An 18,262-nucleotide genomic window follows, 5' to 3' on the forward strand; every position below is an offset into this window, starting at 1 on the left:
TCCCAGCTTGCATGTGACAGTCTTCTGGTATGGCAACCTGTTTAGTCACACTGCTAGGGGCAAAAAGCACTGAGTAGACACTGCCTCATACCCTGGTGGAGCACAGCAGATCAATTCATCCGCTATTTGCTACTGACTTCTCTTAAGCCACTCAGAGGCACTAACCTTTATAGCCATCTTTGTCCAGGCTGCCTTCATCAGTCAGGATAGACTCCTGTGGCATTCCATGGGGAAATGAACTTCCTTTCTCGCCTGGCAACATTCAAAAGAATATCTAGAGCAGGATCACTAATGAGTAGTTAATTTTTTTCTTCACAATAGATCCTTCTAGCAATGGCGAACACAACCTCACTGATGTTCCTAGTTGGAGTCAATGAAATCTGTCTGATGCCTTTGAAATATGGAGCCCAGAGATCTTGATAGGAGCAAGGTCACTCGCTGTAACATTTCATGTTCTACTTGTTTAACCATAAATATTGAACCTTAAAAAATGCCCCTCAGTCAGGAATTTACTTAAGCACCTTACCAACTTTTACAGATGAGCCGTTGCAAGTATTCTGTCTGGGTGCATAACTGCCCAGAACAGTAAGAAATGACAGCAGGTGGTGTGCGCAGTCCAAACCATCACAGAAGCCAAACGTCCATCTATGAACTCCACTTAAATGGCCTGCTGCCATGGAAAGGCTACCCACATCATCAAAGACCCATTGCACCCTAGTAATGCTCTCCCACAGCCTCTTCTGTTCAGGCCAAAGATACAGAAGCTTAAACCCATGCACGAGCAGGTTCAGGAACAGCTTCTTTCCAACCATTATTAGACGGATGAATGGACTCTCTAACTTCAAATAATGTTGATCCTGTTAATGTTGATCTTGCCTAGCTCATGCCCTGGGCAATGTAATCCGCATGCTTCTGTCTAAGTTATTTTTCACCCTGTCATCTCTATGTCCTTGCTTACTATAATCTGCCTGAACTGCTCATAAACAAAGCTTTTCACTGTACTTAGGTACGCGTGACAATAAATAAATCAAATCACCTCTGAGTGGCCAGGAACAGAGCAAGAAACGTCATTGTGGCTGCATTTTCATTCTTGGGCCTATGTAGGTATTGCAAGCACTTTTTACTCAACTCTGGTTCAAACTAAACAGTTTGCTAGATCATTTCACAGGGCAGGTGTTGGTGTGGGACTGGAGTCACATACAGGCCAGACTGTGCGAGTATACAAAAGTCTCTTCCGTAAGGGACATCCGCGTTCCAGGTGGTTGTATACAAGCTTGGGTTTTTTTAATAAGAAAAGACCCATTCTGCCCTGTTAAATCCAGATTTTTGAAACTGAAGTCCAATCCTTATGGTCGAGGTTTGAATTTGCACTCACCAGGTTACTAGATCAGTAACTGAACCACTTCGATTACATACCCTTTCAGGTATGCCAGGAAAACATTGAAGTGAAGGACAATTAAACGTGAGTGATCACTTTAAAATTCCATTGAAAGCCAATTGAGAAATTGTGGCCATTTAGGCAGCATCATGAGAGAGGTTGGGATTACGTACCACATTTAGAATTGCATACACCATGACATCAATAGCCACTGTCGTTGTTCTCCTCCAGTCTCGTACAGGGCGGACTCCCTTGGAATAATTGGTCATGAGATAGTCCGAAAGCTGGAGTAAACCTGGTCTCGGGCTCTCTGTTTGGTTTCCACTTCTCTGTCCTGACAAAATAAAACTCTTTCATTTGTAGCTGTATCATAAAGGAAAAGAGAGAACCTGCAAAGGGGAAGAGAAAAATACACAGTTTCGGGGGAAGAGTCGAAGTCTGAAATGAACTGCACTGCTGTTCAAAAATTCCAGCACAGACCTTGAGGGGCTGAATGGTCTCCTTCCGTACTGTATTGTTATGTTATTCTGTGATTTTTACAACAACATCCCTGTCCTCAGGGTGCCTTGAAATTCTTTATGGCTTTTTAAGTACTTTCTGAAGTAGTTGCTATTATAACAGAGGGAACATGGCAGATTCCCACAACCAGCAATGAGATAATGACCAGATAATTTTTTTGGTTGAGAGATAAGTAATTAAATGCATTTATATATTTAACTCTAAACCTGCTGAAACACTGAGTACTCTATAGAACACATGTAAACAGATCTCCACATCTTCTGATTCTATTAAATAGTAATGTTGCGCAATTATTTGCCACAATCTCTCTTAAACCTTAACTTTGTAATCTTACTGCAACCTGTCTATGGGAATTTCAATCAGTCATACATGCTGTTTTGATGATATTTGTTCAGATAATATTATTGGGAGTGTTTAATTGAATTGACATTGAGGTCCTGAAGCTGAGCTGGTGAAAAAGTTACCAATTCTTTGAGATTGGCTAGTGTATCATTCTCCGACAATTAAAATCAAGAGTACGCGAGATAAACCTGTTGAAGCTAGATGATTGGAGATAACAAAGTGTAGAGCTGGATGAGCACAGCAGGGCAAGCAGCATCCTCGGAGCAGAAAAGCTGATGCTTCAGGCCCGAAAGCTTGGCCTGCTGTGTTCATCCAGCTTTATACTTTGTTATCTCAGATTCTCCAGCATCTGCAGATCCTTGTATCTCTAAAGCTAGATGATTGCCCTTGATAAATGATTGAGGTGTCTATTTATTGTTTAGTAATAGTAAATATACAAAGGATCTCTGCAAGTCCGTCAAACATTACTTTTGCTTCGAAATAACTTAATTCCCTGGAAATTAAACAAAACATTGATGCTAAATCCTAGAATATTACAATATGTGCCTCTAATAAGCAGCAGAAGTCATATTCCAAGTGGAGTTGTAAAAACGCAATGGAAACCAGGTACTTCACAAAACATTATAAGTTGATAAAATCTTTCTTTTACTCAATGAGCCATCAAAGAAAATTCTTTCATAAGCATGGACTGAGAAACTATCAAAAGGAAATTTTTCTTAATAAATGGCATAGTGGTTATGTTACTGGGCCAGAAGCTCAGAAAACTGGGCTAGTGTTCTGGAGAGATGAGTTCAAATTCTCTCCGAGGAATATGAGGAATTTAAATGCCATTCATTAAATTCAACTCAAAAAGAGTTGTTTAATAACATTTCTGGACCGGTTGATTGGGAAGTATCAGTGAGTATCAGTGATGGTGCCTGAAAAATCATTGCTAAAAAATCCACCAGGTTCGCTAATGTTTTATGTGGAACATAATTCGCCATCTTCACCCAGTCTGGCCTATATAATACAAAACAAATTCCATACGTGTCATTTCACACTGTAAAAATTACCCTGGTAAGAATGAGGGATGAAATTGGTCTTCAAGACTACAAAAAGGATGTTAGAGAATTGGCAGCTCATTTTACACCAGATCCATCCATCTAGCCCCACAATTTTCTTTCTCTTTAAGTCAATAAGAAAGATGCTTGCTCAGGATTTTTTTATACCCAGAAGTGCTCTTACACACGTGAACATTTTTCTTTCCTCCGCCACCAAATCACCTGTGGTATCATTTTTCATCTGCTAAACACCACCAATAAAACATGACAGTCAACTGCTGCCTCTACTGTGTGGTACTTCAATCAACATGCTCAGACAAGCCTTCTGAACAGGTGGAACTTGAACCTGGATCTTTTAGTCCTGAGGTAGGGACACTACCACAGTGCCACAAGACCTTTTTGCTCAGGTTTTAAGGTGGGCTATCAATTCAGTAGTACCTGTTGTTCACTGTCATTGATAATCAGTGTTACTGTTTCATTAGCCTCTACCCACTCACCAATGTGGATTTGCACTACTTGCTAATAGTAGTGTGTCAGAGAGTTTGTGTGCACAATATCATGAAGCTGAAGATCAATTCCCAATGTGCAAAGAAACGTGGAACCCGTTCTGTACAACCTGGGCTGTGTGTCTAATGCCACCAATGCTCATTGAGCCATACAGCACAGAAGGGCCTTTCAGCCCATCAAGTCTGCATCGCCTTACCTCCACTCATCACACTTTCCAACACTTGGCCCATACTCTTCAATGACATTTTAAGTGCTCGTCCAAGTATTCTTTAAGGGTTCTGAGGGAGGGTCATCCGACTCATAACATTAACTCTGATTATTTTCTCCACAGGTGCTGTCAGACCTGCTGAGCTTTTCCAGCAACTTCTGGTTTTGTTCCTGATTTACAGAATCTGTAGTTCTTTCGGTTTTTACTCTTTAAAAGGTTGTGAGGTGTTCCGCTTCTAAGACTCTCCTAGGCAGTGCATTCCAGATTCCCACCACCTTCTGGGTGAAGAAATGTTTCCTCACATCCTTTCTAAACCTCCTGCCTTTCAACTTAGAATTATGATCACTTGTTATTGAACATTCAACAAAGGGGAACTGCTGATTTCAATCCACCCAGTCCACTCCCTCATAATGTTATACACTTCAATTCAGAAACCCCCTAGCCTTCTCTGCACCAAAGGTAATAAACTGAGTCTGTCAAGTCTCTCTTCATAGTTAATATGCTCCATCCCCAGCAACACCCTGGTGAATTTCTTTTGCACCCTCAGCAGTGCAATCACATCCTTCCTACAGTGCAGTGACCAGAACTGCCCACAGGACTCCCACTGTGGCCTAAGCAAAATCCTGTGCAGCTCCGACATAACCTCCCTGCTCTTATAATCCAGCCTTGACCGATAAAAGCAAGTGTCCCATATACTTTCTTAATGACCCTATTAACCTGGGCAGTCACTTTCAGCGACCTGTGAACAAGAACTCCAAGGCCCCTTTGCTCCTTGGAGCTTTGAGAGTTTTGCCATTCTTTGAGTACTCCATTGTCTTGTTCCATCTTCCAAAATGCATCACCTCACACTTTTCAGTGTTAAATTCTATCTACGCATCTGATCAACCTGTCTATATCTTCCTGTAAACTAAGAACTTCTTCCTCACTATTAACCACTTGACCATTCTCTGTATAACCCGCAAATGTACTAATCGTCTCCCCACATTCTCCTCTATGTGATTAATATATATCGTGAACAGTAAGGGACCCAGCACTGATCCCTGTGGTATGCCACTGGGCACCGGCCTCCAACCTCCAACACACAAACAACCTTCTACAATCAACCTTGTGCAGTACTGGGATCAATGGCAAGTGTGTGAATTGGTCATTTTTTTCTCTATCTAGCCCAGAATACTCAGCCTCAGCTGATAACAATAAATCCAGCACAGAAAATGAATGAGTCTTGATCTTCAATCTGACACTGATCAGCGGGGAGTTGGATTAATTGTGTTACCTTCCTTGTTATGTATTTATTGTTATTGAAGTGATTCTGCAATAATATTCATTTGCCAAATCCACCAACAGTATTTGGTAAAAAGGGACTGCTTATAAATTGATAGCTGCTAAAACCCTTGCTATCATATTAAACTCCAAAGGGAAAATAAATGCAATTGGAATTCAATTTAGACTGATACATTGTGTCGACATCCAACATTGCAGTAAATTGCCTAACATACATCATGGAGGGAAGGCATCTTGTCATGCACTGGTAATGTTTCTAGCTCAGGGACAGAAGTTCCAGGCTCAAGTCCCACCTGCTCAGGAGATTTATCATAATGTGCTTGAGCAGGCTGATTGAAATACCTGTACAGTAGAGGAAGCTGTTGGCTGTCAGTTTTCTTCATTAAAGAGGATCCATATTCATATCTCAAGAGGGAAATGAGCCGAAAAATGATGTTATATTCAAGGTGTATTTTGTGGAGCAAATGAAATCATAATGACTGCTATTTTACCAATCACCACTTGTTGGCCACTTTAACCTTTGTAAGTGGTTGTATCTGATTTTTTCATGGATTGTTGACCCATTCATATTAGTTACCACCTTCAGGAACAACCTCTGCTGAACAAACTCTAAAACTAAAATTTCAAATGAAGCTCAAGCAGTTCAATGTACTTTGAGGATTCCAACACTTCTGATCTTTTATTTATCCAGTGCCTACAAATCAATCACAATTCTGCATACAGAGTGTATCAGGCACATCACAGAACCACATAATTGTGACTGTGCAGAAGAAGCCATTTGGCAGTATGACAGACCAAATTATTGCAGATACTGGAATCTGTACTGAAATTAACCAACACAGGAGATCACAGTGGGTCAGACAGCATCCAAGGGGAGAGAGCAAGCTAACATTTTGAGTCAGGATTACTCTTCATCATACTACTTATCACTTCATTCAGCTCTGACGAAGAATCATCTAGACTCAAAAGATCAGCTGGCTCTCTATGGATGCTGCCTGACCTGTTGTGATCTCCAGCAATTGTTGTTTCCATTTGGTGTTATGAGTCTGGACCAGCTGTCCAATGAGCATGATGATTTAATGCCATCCTCCTGCCTTTTCCCCATAACCCTGATGCTTCTATTTAAATAAGCAACTAATAGTCTCCTGAATATATCAATTGAACACATTTCCAGACAATGTGTTCCAGATCCTGATTTCTCAATGTGTAAAGTCTTTTCTCTCATGCCACAGACAGTAGGAACTGTAGATGCTGGAGAATCTGAGATAACAAGGTGGAGAGCTGAATGAACACAGCAGGCCAAGTAGCATCAGAGGAGCCTCCTTCCTCCAGACAAACCTCAGTGGACCTCTCCCTATTTATTTCAGAACCCCCTTCTCCTCCCCTACTTCTGAATAAGGGTCTAGGCCTGAAACGTCAGCTTTCCTGCACCTCTGATGTTGCTTGGCCTGCTGTGTTCATCCAGCTCTACACCTTGTTCTCTCATACCACATTTGCTTCTCTTGCAAATGATGGTAAATCTCTGCCTTCTCATTTACAAATGGGAACAGTTTCTCCCAACCTACTCTATGCAATCTCCTTGTGATTTTGAAAACTTCTATCAAATCCCTTGTTCAGCTTGTCCTCTCAAAGGAGAATAGCCTCAACTTTGTCTAATCCTGAAATTCCTCATTGCTGGAAGCATTAAACGTATCAGAGAAGTGTCAGCAGTGACTTAGTTGGTAACACTGTTGTCTGAGGCAGGAGGTTGTGGGCTCAAGTCTCATCTCAGTGGAGGTGTTGTCTCTCATATGAGAGTTAAACAGTCTAGTCAAGTAGATGTAAAATATCCCTTGCCACTATTTCCTACAACAGTGGAGTTCTTTCCAGTGCCCTGGCATAATTTATCCCTCAACATAAAACTGATAATTCGTTCATGATCACATTGCTGTTTATGGGAACTTGTTCTCTGCAAATTGGCTCTCATACTTTTTAGAATCAGACCTGATTCACAATGATAATAGGAACTGCAGATGCTGGAGAATCCGAGATAACAAGGTATAGATCTGGATGAACATAGCAGGCCAAGCAGCATCATCCAGCTCTACACCTTGTTATCCCAGATTCACAATGCATACATTTGTAATTATTACATAATAAACCAGGAGATATATAATTTTCACATAGCAATGTACTCAGCACAGCTTTGCTATCCCTGATGAGTGCTCATTATTCAAGTTTTTTGTCTCAGCAAGTTATCAATGAATGTGCTTGGTCTGTTAGTGGGTAGGCCAAATGCTGCCAGGTTCTCGTTACTGCTGCTCTGTAATTACTAGGAAGGTGATGCTCCTTTCTTGGATGAATACACAAAGACTGAGAATGCATGTGTAAGGAACAGTGGGCCGAAATTGCCCATTCAGTCAAACTGTAGCTTGCTGCATCGATATAATATCCTCTAATTTGTAAGGAGAGAGAGGAGAACTGACCTCCCAGTAAATCCATTTGTCGGCCTTGTTCCGCACATATTTGTCCAGAATGTTTTCATTTTTATTCTGTTGTATTCTGGCACGGATGATGAAGAGCAGTACAGCATAGGAATAGGCTCTGACCCACCAACACTGCGCTGACACGTGATGTCTTTCTAAACGAGAAACCATTTGCCTCTAGGTGGCCTATATCCCTCTATTCCCTGCCTATTCATGTATCTGTCAAGTTGTCTTTTAAAAGTTGCTATTGTGTCTGGCCCCACCACACCCTCTAGCAGCACATTACAGGCATTTACCACCCTCTATATAAAAAAAAACTGCCTCTCACATCCTGTTCAAGTATACCTGCTTTTAATTTAAATCTACAACCCCTAGTAATTGACATTTCTACCCTGGGGGAATAGACTCTGACCATCAATTTCTATCCTTGCCTCTCAAATTTGTGTAAACCTCTAATAGGTCAGCTCTCATACTTGGACATGAGAAGTGAAAAACTGAGTTGGTCCAAACTCTCCTCATAGCTCATACCCTCCAAATCAGGTAGCATCCTGGTAAACAATTTTTGTACTCTTTCCGAAGCCCCTACATCCTTCTGGTAACATGGTGGCCAGAATTGTACACAAAATTCCAAATATGGCCTCACTAAAGTGCGGTACATCTGCAAAATGACTTGCCAATTTTTATACTTTATGCCCTGACTGATGAAGGCAAGCGTACCGCACGTCTTCCGGACCACCTTACCTGTTTGTGTTGCTACTTCCAGGGAAATGTGGACCTGTATTTCTCAATGTCTCTATATGTTACTGTTACAAAACATTCTGCCATTTACTGTATGCTTCTCTCCTGCAAAAAGATCTTCCAAAAATGCATTACTTCACATTTGTGCAGATTTAAACCCCATTTGCCATTTCTCTGGCCAAGTCTCCAGCCTATCTATGTCCCAGTGTTGAAAAGCAATCCGGAAAATGCACTGGAACAATTCATTCATTTTACACTGCCGATTATCAGCTTTGTTACTGTCAGTGAGAACTATCAAACAATCTAAACAAATGATTCATTATTTGGGAAGTACCTGCAAACATCTGCACTCCAACTTTAAAGACCTGCTAGTTCAAGATTCAGAATGGGCCACTTGCCAAGACTGGGCTTGGTTAGCTTATTTATCGAGAAGCTGTGATTCTCTGATGGATTAAGGGGACATCAGTGGACCGTGTGTCATCTCATATTGGCATGTCTTCTTTCAGTTAAATCTGCTAATGACCAATCATGGCAGCAATGTCCATTTAAGTGTTAGGTCACAAAATGGCATTTGAAAGCATTACATGGTAGTTAAAATTGATTTATACTATCCAATTTAAGGCCAAGCATTACAAACATTCGGGTTTAAATAGGGTGTGACTTCTGAAAGCAATTTCTCAGGGTACTTAACAAACTGGATACCCAGCAGGATGAGAATGGATGTAAAGTGGCAGTTGTACACATTTGATTTCAAAAGGATTGTAAAGATTGTCTTACCTTCAGAAAGCAACAATGCTGTGAGAATCAAAGGAACAGATACCCAGAAAGAGTAGAAATTCATCTTTCTCTTTATGAGCTCCACGAGGTAATGTTAACTTCCTCAGATGCTCTGCGCAGCAGTGAGTTGCAGGTGGATCTGAACCTCTCTGGGACTCGTGATCTTCTCTTTCCATTAAAATGAAGCTCTGCTCAAATCCCCAGATCTGTGGGCAATGTTTTTTTGCCTGGCCTCCTCTTGTGTTTTGCAGCCTGGGATGATTAATTATCCGCGTAATCAGATGCGAAAGACTGATCTGCATTGGGTTTCAATCCATAATGTTGGCTGATGTCATTCCTGTGGTCTGACTCTTCTGCACAGCCTAAGAGCCCCATGACTTGTGCAACAACAGCTAGCTCACAGCACAACAAATCAGATAGAAATCACATTCAAATAGTTAGGAGTACTCTGACATTAAAACAACTGGGCAAAAGATTGAGCAATGACATTTAATGGACTATGATTTGATCAATGTTGTAATTTATGTGGATAATAATTCCTTGCGACCATACAGTAGGAGGTTTAAAATGCTGAAAATTTCTTTGATTTGTTGAATAATTTTATTGAACAACTGATTATGCGGTAAACAAGAGAACCAAAGACTGACAATAGTGGCATGCTTTACGGTTTTATAGTCGCTGTCGCTGAGAGGAGAAGTAGGACCTAATACATGAATTGGTGACCACTAGTCTCTCCCCATTGCCAATGTTGTAATCTTCCACAGACAACCTTAAACCAAATTCATCTCCTCTGTCAGCATTTTACAAAATATTTTCCAACAAGGAAATAATTTATACTTCTCAGTTCTTCAGAAGCCAGTTTGAAATGAGATATAGGGGAATAGTTGGTTATTGAGACGAGGAGAAAGCAAGAATCAAGAGAGAGGCTTAATCCAATTGCCTAACCGTTTACTAATCGTGCTAATGGGCCGGCCTGCCTATCTTCATTGTTGTCTTCTTTAAATAATGTAATAAAACACAGCCACTTAGCATCACGTTTCATACTGAGTGGAAAAATGCAATGATATGTATTTGTCTGTCTGTGCTCTGCACTTGATATTTTCCCAAAGGGATCTCTTCCTTCAAGCCTGGAAACAATCGAGTTTACTCATAATCAGGTCAAATGACTAACAGCAAATTTACTAAGTAGATCAGCTGTAATCAAATCGTATTAAAGTGACCAAAAGTATGATCAGTTTCTTCATGAATTACTGTCAATGCTGGGATTCATACACTTAGAAAAGAGAACTTTTTCAAAAAAAAACAAAATAACACTAGTAATTAAATTTGGTCTAAAATGATTCTGTGAGATTTTTCATTATCAATAACACACAGGAGAGTGTGATGCTATTAGCAGAGATTTAATATCATTTAAGTGAGTTATTAAAGCATTTTCTTTCAATATCTGCCGTCAAACCTTAATCCCCTGGCTCCTGAATTGAAACAAAGATACTGTCAGCACGACAACACGCTTTTCCATTTCCACTTTTCTGAAAATCTGGAGAATTTTTGTTTTCCATTGTTAAACCATGAGGAATTTTGTAAAGAGGTCATGGAGGGGATAAGTTTTCGCCTGACGTTTACACTATTGATACTTGAAAATCCACGAAAAGGTGAAACTTTGAGGAATGCACATTTTGGCCACTCTCTTGTTGCCACAGGTCCTTCTTCAGACACAATGTATAGCCAGGCTCTGGGATAGTTCTGGGACCATTCCTGTAATTCTCAGGTCCCAGTGGTAGAATCAGACAGTGGTGCCACCTGCCCTATTCTAGCCATAATTCAGAAGAATTTCTTGGATCTGCACTGGTGATTTAGCACCAGAACAAACTAAGCGAGAAGGAGTCCAGTCGCCTATTTGTACACACACCAATTCAGTTAATTTTAAAGTGTCACCTTTGGTTCAGAGCCTCTAAGGAAGAAGGACTTCAGCTATGAAGCTAATTTGGAGAGGCTGGGGCTGTTCTCCTTAGAGAATATTGAAAGTGAGTTTAGCAGAAATGTTCAAAATCACGTGAAATTAGAGCAGCGCTGAGAAGGATAGTCTATTCTCAGTCGATGGAAAGATACTGATTTATGGTGAAAGATGAACCAGAGATGAGAGAAGCAATGTTTCATCTGAGTAAGGAAGACATCATATTTGAGACACTTACCTTTATCATAAGGCTGTCCAACAGAGAGTGAATTTCATTACAGCAATGAATTATCATGTAAAAACACTCCAATGAATGACATGAACTTGGTGCACATGGAGTACACACTTTCTAGTCTAGGAAATATAGTGCAAACTCCATGGAAACATTACATTTTTTTTGGTTTGTTTTACATTAATTGAGGTGCTTTTTGATTTTTTTGACATTTTCTCTCATGGTTTCTTCTTCTTGCTAAAAATTGCAGACAATGAGATGGTACAGAAAAGATTTATAAGTATGACACTGAGACTTGTAATGATGCTGTGGCTTTAAGATGTGTATTTTGCACTGGCTTTTTCACAAAGAGAGGTTGAGAAAAAAGTCTGAGTGGTCTGCTTCAAGGCAGAAGAGTAAACAGCTTGTGAGGCCTTGCATTTTTTTATAAGTTGGAACAATAGAAGCAGCTTGAATGGGTGGAGTCAAGCTCCCACAAAGCCAGGATTTTAATTTAGCTTTCAGTAGCTATTGAGGTTTGGAAGTTGCAATAAATCTCTCTTTGCTACATCAAAACACTTGAGTTTTCTCTCTACCTCAGGGGTTTTCTCTTGATATTCTTTTTTCCTGGAAAAATTACTAGAGCATTGCCTATGAGACAATCTATTTTACTGAATTTGCCTTTACTAAAGGTGTGTTTATCCAATCTTACTATACTGGAACAGCTGCTGTTTAGTAGCTAAATGGTCTATCATTCTGTTAAATTTTCCAATGGAGTTGTTATTCTAAACCTTCTTTCTTTTAATTATATTTTAACAATAATGTATGAATAAAGGTATGAATACCTTTATCAGAGTTTGTCTGAATCTTCACTCTTTTACTGGGCAAAAGCCCACTTGCCCATAACTAAAAACACCCATCTAACACATTATTTTAATAAATCTACTTGTATCTTCACCATGGCCTTGACATGCTTCTTAAGGTAGGGTGCTCAAAATTGGACGTAATATTTTAATATTGAAACAATGATTTGAATAGAATATTTAAAAAAGAGCAGGAGTAGCCCAGTCAACATTTCAGTCTTGCTTTACGCTCGGCGTGATCACAGCTGACCCTCTGCCTCAACTCTACTTTCCAGCCTGCTCTCCATGAGGCCCCAAATCCATCCATCTTGATACCTCCAAGGCCTCACTAGCAAAGTGCGACGTTCCCATGCACACCTGGGAATTACTATCCAAAATGGAGGAGGTGCATCTGGGAAGGCATTAAGCTCCTGAAGGCTTGCTGTCAGGAAATAAATAGCAGCCAGGCAAAGACAGTGAAAGGACCGAACTGCCAGACCAATGCCCCACCCACCCCTTACTATGACCACTACCTGCCCCAAGTATAACAGAGCCTGCGGTAGCTGCATTGGCCTGTACAGCCACCTACAGATTCACCTGAGAGTGGAAGGGAGTCTGTAGGGGACCATATAGGTACTCGTATAGATATTAAACGCTATGAGATTATTGGGAATAAAACCTCTGTTGCCTGTAACAGCCCTGGGTGTAATTAATTTTGGCAGTCTCAGTCCAGTTTTCACCAAGCATTTGTGTCAAACTACCCCTAATAAGACTTGTTAGTAGTAACATTCAGACAGACTGGGAGTAGTTTGGGAGAGAAGAAGGCGCTGTTCCTAGGATTGGAAAGAAGCCAATGGTGCAGATATTACTTGGCCTGCCCATACCTGATCTACAATTGTTTGTAGCAACACTTGATTTGGAACTGAAAGTGTTCCGTTTCTCATATGTACATCTTTCACTTCAATGAGTAGAACTAAATCCTCTAAATTGCTTTCCTTTCCTTTTCTAAAATTTTGTCAGCTGATGTTGGCATGATATTCCATCGTTTGTCTGTCACCCTGTGGATACGTCAGTGCAATGAACATTCCATTTCACAGCTCAGAATAACAATGGCAGTTGGGGATAGTTCAGTCTGACAGCTAAGGGAAATTACAAGGAAAAGAAAAATCAAAGGAAAAGAGATCCTGTCCTTCCTAAACCACCCCCTGACAAAGCACACTTCATAAACATAATTAGGTCCTGCAGAACATTCCTTTGACTATCAAAGCTTTCGCTCCTGTTACTTATGTTCGATGTCATTTGATCTGTTGTTGCCTTTCAAATTACCTGAAGCCTGTTGGCAATCATCTCTTAAATTTGCCATGCAGCCAATTCAATTGGAAAATGATATCCAAATTGCTTCAATTTAGTTGTCCGTTTTCATTGGTTTTAATATGTTTAGCCTTGATTAGGTCAGTTCCTGTCTCCCTTGCTCAGTCGTAAGATCACTCGTCTATCCTGTATGGGGATGGGAGATTTGCTGATTTTTCATACCTGCTAGAACTGGTCAGAATTACATTGCATACATATTATTTCACTTGAATTTACTTTTTCAAAATTATTAATTGTAAAAGCCTTGCTTAAAAGTCAAATCAACCCTCCAATTTGCACCCCCCATGAAATGGTTGGATCCAGTGTGAACGTAGTTCATTTCATCCAGGTCCTTTATTGTGTTTGAAAGAGGACACGTCACAGAACCATAGGTGTAGAAGGATATTATTCAGCCCACTGTGTATGCTCTTCTATCCCGCCAGCCTGCAAACAGCAACTTGCATTGATGTATTGTCTTCAGCCTATTTAAATAATCGAAAGTACATCACAGAAAGGATATGGGCCAGGAAGCACAGGGGCAATGGGCAAACAGGTTAGTGTGAATGAGGACAAAATTAGGATGTCGGTAAAAGTGACCATGGTCCCAAAGGCTGCTCTCTCATGAGAGAGAGTGAAAGAGAAGGATCTGTTGATCAATGTAACCTGAGAGTCATCACACCTCAGGTAAGGGAGATGTTGAGAAGATGGGGCCTTCAGGGTGACTTTAGCTGGTATGGAAATTGAACCTGCCCCAATAACATCAGTCTGCATTGAAAACCAGCTGTCCACCTAACTGAATTAACTAATCCCCAAAGTATGATCTGCAGGGTTTTGGATGATCTAGATACATGTAGTTTAGTTACTATTGTGACAACCAAGTTAAGTTCAAAACTTGGTCAATTCAATAACATGTTTTCATTAGAGAGCAGAAGGTTGAGAGGTGACTTAATTGAAACATATAAAATAATCAGACGGTTAGATAGGGGGGATAGGGAGAGCCTTTTTCCTAGGATGGTGACAGCGAGCACGAGGGGGCATAGCCTTAAATTGAGGGGTGAAAGATATCGGACAGATGTCAGAGGTAGTTTCTTTACTCAGAGAGTAGTAAGGGAATGGGACGCTTTGCCTGCAACGGTAGTAGATTTGCCAACTTTAAGTACATTTAAGTCATCATTGGACAAGCATATGGACGTACATGGAATAGTGTAGGTTAGATGGACTTCAGATTGGTATGACAGGTCGGCACAACATCGAGGGCCAAAGGGCCTGTACTGTGCTGTAATGTTCTATGTTCTATCAATACGTAGTTAAAGCAAACCCAACAACAATGACCATTAATGACCTACTGGTAAGCAGCATGGTCCCACATTGATGTTAGGTGTGCTGATGTTACTATGTTGTCGGCTCTATCAGATAGTAACCTCAACCCATATTTTGTTCTTTCTCCTGTTTTCCACTGTAAATGTACCAAGCTTTAACAGTCACAAAATGGAACGTTTTTTTTGTCAGCAAGATCCTAAGCTATCTGCTTTTGGAAAAGACATGTGACCTCAGGGTGACCTAAGAAAAGTTGCGGAACTCATATGAAACATATTGACAAATGTGACCCAATCTAAATGTTTATCATGCTGAAGGGTCCAATTGCTGGAAGAAACAAATTCAGGTGAGAAATTAGTGAAAGATTTGTTGCTAAGTGTTTGGCATTGACAGCATAAAAAGTTATGGAATGAATAATGAAGTGAACAGTATAATTGGTGAAGTGGTAATTTATGCTTAAGTTCCATTGATTACACTCTCTCTCTTCCTGTTTCTCTAACTACCCAATTTTTCCTTCCAGTTTTGCTCATCTTATGAATTACTATGTAATTGCCAATTTCACTTTGCCCAGTAAGGGGAAAAGACGAGCATTATCTGGTAATTTTGATGAGGAAGGCAATGCTTGGCATAGCCTGACTTTGTTGTAGTACCTTCAGATACATTTCTGGAGGAAAAAGTGAAAGAAGCCCTTATATTCTATAGCAAATAGCCCAAGGTGGTTTATAAATTGTTAAATATTTTCTGAAATATAGTTTATCTTGTAATGTAACAAATGCAGCAACTAATTTGCGCACCGCAATCATAATGAGTCAATGATCAGATAATCTGATTTAATTATGTTGTTTGAGTGGTTAAATACTAACAAAGATATCAAAGCTAACTTCTATACCCTTATCTAAAATAATATCAATGGACATTTTATGTCTCTAACAGAGAGGGAGAACAAGAAAGAACATCTAATGATGTTCCGAAAGACAGCGCCCCAAAACACCTGACAGGAAAAATGGGGAACATCGTGGCAAACAATGGAAGTTGAGAATAATATTTGATCAAATGGAAAGGCTTATAAAGTTGTAAGCCTGAAGATTGGGAAAATTTTAGAATTCAGCGAGGAATCTCCAAGAAATTGATAGGCAATAGAATATGAATGTGAAGTAGCAAGAAACATAAAAATGGATTGCAAATATTCTAAAGGCATGCAAAAATGTAAAGATTATAAAAGTCAAATAAGATAGAATAAATGCAGACATGGGAGAGTTTTCAATAGGAAATAGAAAATTGTCAGAGAAGCTAAGTAAAAGATTTGTGTCTGTCTTTATAGAACAAGTTATAAAAGGCTTTCCTGATATAAATATGATGCGAGATTAAAGCAAGAGTGTGAAGCGGAAAGAAGTTAGTATTAATTTTTTAATAAAGGTAGTATTGAAGAAATTAATTGGGCAGAAAGTTGTAAAATCCCCAGGACTCAATGACCTTCATGATAGAGCGTTGAAAAAGATGGTTTAGAAATAATAGATGCATTGGTGATCATCTTTCATAATTCTATTAATTTTACAACGGTGGCTATAGACAAGAAGGCTGCATGTGTAATCCTATTGCTTAAGAAAGGAGAGGAGAATACAAGGAATGAAGCCTGGAGTGTGAAATCAAAAATAGTGAAAACATTAAAATCTATTACAAAGGAGATGACTCCTGGATGCTTCACTAATTATCATTTAGACAGAGTCAATGTAGAATTTTGAAGGGTAAAACATGTTTATTAGAACAGTTTCAGAGACAGTAGATTTTCTGAATAAGGGTTTAGGCCGGAAACATCAGCTTTCCTGCTCCTCTGATGCTGCTTGGCCTGCTGTGTTCATCCAGCCCCACACCTTGTTATCTTTGAAAAACCTGGTAGAGTTTTCTGAGAATGTTACCATCCGACTCTTTAAAGATGATCCAGTGGTTGTGGTGAATTTGGAGTTTCAGAAGGGTTTTGATAAAGTCCCACACAACAAGTCAGAGACCAAAATTAAAGCACATGGAATTGGAGGTAATGGTATTGAGAACTTATTAACAGGCAGAAATCAGAGGTTAAGAATAAATGGGTCATTCCCATATTGACAGAGATAATGGGAACTGTAGATGCTGGAGAATCCGAGATAACAAAGTGTGAAGCTGGATGAACACAGCAGGCCCAGCAGCATCTCAGGAGCACAAAAGCTGATGTTTCGGGCCTAGACCCTTCATCAGAGAGGGGGATGGGGAGAGGGTTCTGAAATAAATAGGGAGAGAGGGGGAGGCGGACCGAAGATGGATAGAAGAGAAGATAGGTGGAGAGGAGAGTATAGGTGGGGAGGTAGGGAGGGGATAGGTCAGCCTGGGGAGGACAGACAGGTCAAGGAGGAGGGATGAGATTAGTAAGTAGGACATGGAGGTGCGGCTTGAGATGGGAGGAGGGGATAGATGAGAGGAAGAACAGGTTAGGGAGGTGCGAATGAGCTGGGCTGGTTTTGGGATACAGTGGGGGGAGGAGGAGATTTTGAAGCTTGTGAAATACACATTGATACCATTGGGCTGCAAGGTTCCCAAGCGGAATATGAGTTGCTGTTCCTGCACCCTTCAGGTGGCATCATTATGGCACTGCAGGAGGCCCAAGATGGACATGTATTCCCATATTGACAGTCTGTCACTAGTGGGCTGCCAGATGGATCAGTGCTTGGGCCCCATTTGTTCACTATCTTTAATGGATAATTTGGATGTGGCGGCACCGATTGTATTATTTCTAAATTTGCAGATAATATAAAACTTGCTGAGAATTGAGTTGTGGGAGGATGTATTGAGGCTTCAAGGAGATTTAGGCAGGCTGAGTAAAAAGCAAGAGCATGGCAGCTGGAGTATAGAACATAGAACATAGAACATAGAACAGTACAGCACAGAACAGGCCCTTCAGCCCACAATGTTGTGCCGACCATTGATCCTCATGTATGCACCCTCAAATTTCTGTGACCATATGCATGTCCAGCAGTCTCTTAAATGACCCCAATGACCTTGCTTCCACAACTGCTGCTGGCAACGCATTCCATGCTCTCACAACTCTCTGTGTAAAGAGCCCACCTCTGACATCCCCTCTATACTTTCCACCAACCAGCTTAAAACTATGACCCCTCGAGCTAGCCATTTCTGCCCTGGGAAATAGTCTCTGGCTATCAACTCTATCTATGCCTCTCATTATCTTGTATACCTCAATTAGGTCCCCTCTCCTCCTCCTTTTCTCCAATGAAAAGAGACCAAGCTCAGTCAACCTCTCTTCATAAGATAAGCCCTCCAGTCCAGGCAGCATCCTGGTAAACC

At 40.4% G+C, this 18,262-nt stretch overlaps 1 protein-coding gene across 1 annotated transcript in view; it reads right to left on the reverse strand.

The window, feature by feature from the left end:
• Positions 1 to 13,609, reverse strand: part of LOC125466865 (5-hydroxytryptamine receptor 3A-like) — a 29,748-nt gene extending 16,139 nt beyond the window's left edge. Inside the window, exons 1-3 of the mRNA XM_059638935.1 lie at positions 13,589 to 13,609; positions 11,448 to 11,460; positions 1,552 to 1,712 (exon numbers count right to left, since the gene is read on the reverse strand). Of these exons, the coding sequence (XP_059494918.1) occupies positions 1,552 to 1,712; positions 11,448 to 11,460; positions 13,589 to 13,609 (195 nt within the window). The remainder of the gene's footprint in view (positions 1 to 1,551; positions 1,713 to 11,447; positions 11,461 to 13,588) is intronic.
• Positions 13,610 to 18,262: the final 4,653 nt, after the last annotated feature.

This window comes from Stegostoma tigrinum, chromosome 32 (genome assembly GCF_030684315.1).
Source record: "Stegostoma tigrinum isolate sSteTig4 chromosome 32, sSteTig4.hap1, whole genome shotgun sequence".
NCBI lineage: Eukaryota > Metazoa > Chordata > Chondrichthyes > Orectolobiformes > Stegostomatidae > Stegostoma > Stegostoma tigrinum.